The sequence below is a fragment of the Gavialis gangeticus genome, unplaced genomic scaffold, assembly GCF_001723915.1.
Source record: "Gavialis gangeticus isolate Ggan-Ray unplaced genomic scaffold, GavGan_comp1, whole genome shotgun sequence".
NCBI classification, from domain to species: Eukaryota; Metazoa; Chordata; order Crocodylia; family Gavialidae; genus Gavialis; species Gavialis gangeticus.
The window spans coordinates 181,094-188,127 of record NW_017729027.1 but is presented as its reverse complement, the minus strand read 5'-3'; the positions used below and the strand labels follow the sequence as shown (position 1 = coordinate 188,127).

Genomic DNA, 7,034 nt, shown 5'->3' with positions numbered 1-7,034 from the left:
CCGGTACGGGGGGGGGGGGGGGGGGGGGGTTGCCTTCTGTGTAACACAGGGCTTGGCCCTCTTCTTTAGGTCACTCAATAGTATTTTAATCACCTTAAAGCAGCAGGATATTTGCCACTGTGGCCCCCTCCTTTACCTTTGGCAGGTTAGGGTGTTATAGCTTGTGACCACAGTTTGGCTAATAGGTTAGACAATAGATTCATATAGGATGGATAGGGATGATCCTCTCTTAGGCAGGATGCTGAACTAGATCGGGGCAGGCAATTATTTTGGGCGGTGGGCTGCTTACCGAGTTTTGGCAAGCTGTCAAGGGCTGCATGGGTAGCTCCGCCCCTTGACACGTGCCCCACCCCCTGGTCACCATTTTGGGACTGGAAGTCCCACCTCCTAACCCCTGACCTTTGCCACCCAAAGTCCCTCCCTTTGCCCCGGGAAGTACTCCTTTCAGCAAGGGGTTTTGCCATCTCGTAAGAAAAATACCAAATTATATTCTAAAAGCAAACATCTACAGCATTCATTAATTTGATTTCAAAATATATATTTTTGCCCTGATTTATGTGCATTTGTGTAGTGTACACATAGGTGATTGCACAAGAGCTTAAAATGAAGTCTTACTCTTGTATATCGTGGAGGGGTGTATAGATTTGTGGGGGGCTGTGGGTGTGTTGGGTGTGGGTGGGTATGGGGTTTGTGGGAGGTTGTGTATGGGGGGAGGGTGGCTGAACTGTATGAGGGGGTGTGGGGGTGTGTGTGTATGGCAGTGTGAGAGGGGGGTGTGGGTACATGTGTATGGTGAGGTGTGCATGTGGGACTCACCCTATGAACACACAGCCCCTGCCTGCACACACACACACTTTGCCCATCCCTGGACTAAATGACCTCTGGAGGTCCCTTCTAGCCTTATGTCTCTATAAGTCTATGACTTATGGTCTGTGAGACCCTGCAATATTGCTTATGGCCACAGGCAATTAAAAGTTAAAATGAGGTTGATCAAGAGAGCAGGATATGACACTGCCTATAGCCCTGGACTTTTTCAGTATTGCTCTTCATAGACCAGTGAAGTTTAGGGACCACTGGGTTTGAATTTATTGATGTGAACTACAGGACAGTAGAAATCCAAACGTAAGTACCTACAAATAAACAAAACCTTTTAAAAATATTACATGTAGAACAGTGCTTTTCAATTGGTGCGCTGTGAGAACTGAATGCAAATAAACTGAATCTGATTTGGATCTGTTCCTCATCCCACATCAAGGTCCCAGGAAGGATCTGAATTGGATTCAGTTCATTGGGACTCAGCTCCTTTGAATTCACTCCTTGTTGTGCGGTGAGGCCCGGGAAAGAATCCAAAGGAGCCAAATCCAGTTCTGAGAGTCCAATTCAGATCCTTCGTGGGCCCTGGACATGGAGAGAACCCAAAGAAACGGGATCGGACTTGGGCCGTGCAGGAGCAGGGGCAGAGAGGCACAGCTCTGTGGCAAGTCTCTGCCCAATGTGAATGCACTGGGAGACGGGCCTGGTACTGGTGGGAATCACTTCAGGAGGGTGAAGGAGCCACTTCCAGGCCTAGCCCCACTGAGATGCCAGGTGCTGAGGGGCCACGGCATGCAGGGTAGGCCTGGGGCAAGTGAAGGCCTTGCTGGCTCTGTACAGTGCAGAGCACCCCCTCCCCCGCCAGGACTCTTACAGAGGCACCACGTTATGCTCTGCAAGGCCAGAGGCACTGGGTGCTTCCCAAACGCAATGGGTGCTGGCTGCTGGGGACTGGACTGAGCTGTGCCAATGCTCCTGCTGGCACTAGCCCTCCAGAGTCTTGCCTCTCTGTTTAGGGTCAGACTGACGCTGCATTGGGGGGCAGGAAGGGATTTTACAACCTGCTCAGATTGGTGTAGATTGGATGGGGGGGGGCGTTACCTTCCTCTGCAGTGAGGCATTGACTCTACCTGGGGTCTCTTGATCATAAATTCACCACCTCTGCAGTAGCAGCATGCTGCCTGCCACAGTCCCCCTGCTTTACGGGCGTGCTGTTGTGTCATAGTTTCATAGTTGGTAGGGTTGGAAGGGACCTGAGCAGATCATCAAGTCCGACCCCCTGCCATGGGCAGGGAAGAATGCAGGGGTCAAACGACCCCAGCAAGGCATCTATCTAGCCTCCTTTTAAAGACCCCCAGGGTAGAAGTGAGCACCACTTCCCTTGGAAGTTGGTTCCAGATCCTAGCCGCCCTGACTGAGAAGTAGAGCCTCCTGATATCTAGCCTGAATCTACTCTCCGTTGACTTATGGCCATTATTCCTTGTTACTCCCAGCAGTGCTCAGGGGAACAGGGACTCTCCCATTGCCTGCTGGTCTCCCTTGGCCAGTTTATAGACAGCCACCAGATCCCCTCTCAGCTTTCTCTTGTGGAGGCTGAACAGATTCAGGTCCCTTAGCCTCTCCTCGTAGGGCCTGCCCTGCTGCCCCCTGATCATGCGAGTGGCCTTCCTCTGGACCCTCTTGATGTTGTCCACATCCCTCCCAAAGTGCAGTGCCCAGAACTGGACGCAGTACTCCAACTGCAGCCTGACCAATGTCATATAGAGGGGGAGGATCACCTCCTTAGACCTGCTCGTGATGCATCTGTGGATGCATGACAAGGTGCGGTTAGCCTTCCTGACTGCATCCCCACATTGGAGGACCACGTTCGTCTTGGAGTCTGTAACGACTCCAAGATTCTTTTCTGTGTCAAGCAGACACCAGAGTTTCTGGACACAGGGTTTGTCTCGGATGGTTTGCACAGGGCTGATCCTCTCGCAGACAGGGCTTGGGCTAGGTCCCTGACAGACCGTTGGCTCAAGGATCCTATGATTTTATGCCAAGCTGCTTGTCTCCTGGGCAGGTAAAAGAGGGGTGTCCTCACTGGGAGAAAGGTGTGGCACCAGTGGCTTGTATGCAGGGCATGAAAACATCCCACTAACACTGGGATCTAGCACTGGCAAAGACTGTCTATGCCCCGGACTCCCTGCCCACCCCCATGCCAGCGATGGTATGCCACATCTGAAAATCTGTAACAGGTGCACTGCAGAAAATTATTATTAATATAACTGTGGCTTGGGCTGGAAAAGGTTGGGAAACACTGATGTAGAACACTGTCATTGTCTCAAAATCCTTCCCACGTTCTCTTCTCGATAAACAGCAGAAACTAACAATGTAACATTTTATAAAACTGGCTTTTTAAAATATATTGTTTTGGATCTCCCCAGAAAGTTACTTTTACCTTTTCATGTAGTGGAAACCTCCTCCTAAATTCTCTCTCCTCCTCTTCCTCCTCACTCTGACCTGTTCCATAGCTCTTGCTCCTGTATCTGTATAAACTGTTTTCCAGTGCCTCCTGCTCCTGGGCACGACGCTGCTGTTCATCCCATTCATTTATAATAGCCTGAGAAATCAATAAACAGAGAGGCATTATGTGAAATCAGCACACACTCCTTGCCTCGGCACTAAGGCAGCATCTTTTTTTTCCCCTTCAGAGCATAGCGTACTAACTGCAGTTACTCAGATCCAAGACAAGGTGCTGTGTGCTCCCCCCACCAGCATGTGGTGGGGAGCCTTGTCTTGGATTTGAGGGCAGGGCACAGGGCAGGTGGCAGCTCAGCTCCAGCTTCAACCCCAGGCTGAGCCCTGCCTGCCCCTGGGCTGGCTAATTTTGCTGGAAGGTGTCAGGGTGGGGCTTGCAGGACAAAACAGAGGGTGACCAGGGGGAGGGCAGGGAGGCTCAGCTCTGGCATGGCTTACATAGGCAAGGGCAGGCACAGCTACAGAGGGCAAGCATGAAGAGGCAGGCAGCAGCAAGAGATCCCTATATATGAATTACTGAAATTACACTTTATTTTCTGGTCATAAACTTTCAAAAATACTCATGCCTTTCAATTAGGAGACTTTACCTGGCACAGATGCCTAAAAAGCTGCAGAGATTTCTGGTCCAGTTCTCCCTTAGACAATGCATGGCAGCGAAGATACAATAATGCATTCACTAGCAGTTCTTCCAGAGTTGGACACAACCTCTGCATGCTCTTAGGCTCTCCTTCAGAGTGTTTCAGGGAAAACTTAAGGCCATGAAGAACCTCCACAGAGTTCACTGAGCATAAAGTTTCTGCATGTGAAAGGTAAGTGGGGAAGCTGGGGCCCACAGAAGGAAATGTCAATAATGAGGTGACAAGGCTGTCAAAGCTGGCTGGGTGGACAAAACTGTTGAGTGCTGTATAAACTTCAGAAGCCACCAGTCTCATGCCATGCTGCATCTGTAAAATGGCAGCCTGCAGTGGGGTGACAGCATCAGGGTACAAAGCATATTCATCCGCCAAATGTCTCCTAAATTTATGGTGTGACTGCTGCCAAGAAGCTTCTTCATTTAGCAGGTTTTGGCCTGCCTGGAGCAACTTGGGCCTTTCTCCACGGAGAAACTGTAGAAGGCGGGCTAGGAGATCTTGGACTGCAGAAATCTGGGCAATGCTTGCCATATATTGGTGAACCTCCTGGTACAAGCAGTCATACGGAGGGACTGGGGGCCTGTAGGCTTGCTTTCTGGAAAGAATGCTTACTTGTTCCTTCAACTTTTGTATTCTTTCTTGCAACAGTCTATTAGAAAATAAACACATTGATGAAATTTAGAAACATGTTACAAACAGGAATAAGATTACAGTAAATGTACTGTCCATATGCTGGTATTTCATAAGGCCACATCTGTACAGACTCCCTACCAAACCCAGGACCACTGCTTGAGAAAATAAATCTCACCCAATTTTGCTCAAGCTTGGTAATTAAGCAGCCTATATGGCTCTGTGTGGTCTCAAGTAGGCTCAACAGCACCACACTCAGGCTGAGAATCTCAGAGGGCTACTGAGGAACACACTCAGGACTGGTTTAAGCCAAGGTGCCAGGCCTGGATATATGGACAGCAAGAGTGAGCGGGCAGAACTTGTACCTTAGAGGCATTCCTTGGCTCAGCAAGGAAGCTGTAGAGATATTGCCTAAATTATTTTTCTGAAATCTAGCAATGAGGGTTGAAAATGACAGACCTCACACACAGGCACCATTTTTCTACCTCTCCTTCTCTCAAACTTCAGTCACAATTTGGTACCAATTACCAAAATGACAGTCAAATACAAAAGTATTAAGAACTTTTATACAAGTATAACTGCATTTACACTTGGGTGGGGCTCTACTGTTTATATTATACCAGTACTGTTAAAATGATACAGCTTATAAAAACAAGTGGTCCTTCACATCTGCTACCACCTCAAGCCTTCAAGGTCCACAAAAAGCATGTATACCTCCCTTTATGTAAGAACTGACCATACAAAACAAAATTAATTCTAAAAAGCACTGAAAATACTGTAATGTAATAGAAGAAATCCAGGTATGGTATAAAACGGGTGGTAACACTGAATAAGTATCACAGGCCTCTCCCAAACTACAACAAAAGAGGTAAGTGCCTCCAAGTTACCCAAGATGAGGATGAACGTATTTGCCAATTGCTTCATCTTCAATACTTTTTCCTGTATGTAACTGGGATGACAGATTACGTGTCCTCCATTCGCACTGCAGACGTTTTAACTAATAAAGAACATATTAAACCAGTTAAATGACAAACAAGTACACTTTCTGGATAATTAGCAAGTTGTAGATGAATAATCTAATAATGAAACTGTGCGTGTGTGTGTGTGTGTGGGGGGGGGGGGACGACTTTTTGGCAGGTGTGCCGCAAATTAGCCCTCAAACCTCCCCGAGTGACACTCCAATCCCCTTCACATGTGTAAAATGCTGCTCTGCTCCCTGCCTGATCTGCTGCTCAGCTTTGTGCTTCTCGCCCCTCTCTGCTGCTTTACTGTCTGGCCCTTCCTTGGTCTACTGTGTGCCACAGGCAGGGGGTACTTGTGCCAGCCCTGCTCTAACACAAATCTCATACTTTCACAAGATTTATGTGTCTAATTAAAAGGGTTGGAGTTTTGCTGGAGTGTTGCTCTGAGACCTGAATGCAGTATGTTGTCCAAAATCTTGTCAATCAGGCGTTCCAACTATGCAGTTGATCCAGTAAAAGATGTAACTAAAAATTCTTGCCTTCCCTCATTAAGAAGAAATTCCACAAACATTGTGTTACAAAGCCCCTGGTCAGCAAGAGGGACACCAACTCCATGCTTACCTCATCTTTGGCATACTTGAGTTTGCATTCTCTTTTCACTGCAGGATCAAACCTAGTTTGTGGAAGCCACATCTGGATCTGTAGCAAACCCATATTCACCCAGAGGCAACCTCGCTGAGCTGTCTCTGATAGGTCCTGAATCCCTTCTTCTCCAAAGAACTGCTGTAAGCAGGTTAGTAAGAGAAAGAGGGTGTCTTTTGGCAATAATTCCTGTCCACTTATGTCCTTAAGTACTTTGAGAACGTACTCAAAAGCCACAGGGTCCATGGAGGGGAGTTTATTACAGCATTGTGAATATTCCTCTTGCAGATCTATGGAAATCAAATCTTTCAGAGCGGAGAGCTGTCTGCACAACATTATACCCTGCAATCTGAAATCTGTATGCCTAAAGGGATAAGAATAAAGAGATTAACTATCTTGTGGTATAAGATTCTGCAGTGTTGCTGGTTTAGATAATATGCATATAGAGGAAAATTCAGTAATACCTAAATTCTGCCACAGAAGAAACAGCCATATTGGTCCACAGAGCTGTGCTGATTTCACAAAGCTGTTGTGCCCTCTCCTTCCATTCTCCCAGTGTTACATGGGATGATGAAAGAACAGGGAGACCACTTGCATCCCACTGGCTCGTTTTGCTGCTGCTAGTTAGAATTTCAAAGAGGCACTTTGAGAAAACAGCTCGGTTCAAAATACCTGGGCCCTAAAGTGAAAGATTAAGGATTAGAGTTTAGTAGCAATACTGCTTGCTCATTTACCTTAATGCTACAAACAAGTAAACTTTACATAAAAATGTGTTACGAAAGCAAGATGATTGTTCACTTCAACCAAGGCATTTAAAAAAAATTAAAAAAAAAAA

General features: G+C 47.2%; 1 protein-coding gene across 1 annotated transcript in view; it reads right to left on the bottom strand.

The window, feature by feature from the left end:
• MDN1 (midasin AAA ATPase 1) overlaps positions 1-7,034 on the bottom strand; it is a 180,237-nt gene that overhangs the window by 63,423 nt on the left and 109,780 nt on the right. Inside the window, exons 60-64 of the mRNA XM_019520321.1 lie at positions 6,664-6,878; positions 6,179-6,563; positions 5,483-5,592; positions 3,921-4,614; positions 3,254-3,415 (exon numbers count right to left, since the gene is read on the bottom strand). Coding sequence (XP_019375866.1) covers positions 3,254-3,415; positions 3,921-4,614; positions 5,483-5,592; positions 6,179-6,563; positions 6,664-6,878 — 1,566 coding nt within the window. The remainder of the gene's footprint in view (positions 1-3,253; positions 3,416-3,920; positions 4,615-5,482; positions 5,593-6,178; positions 6,564-6,663; positions 6,879-7,034) is intronic.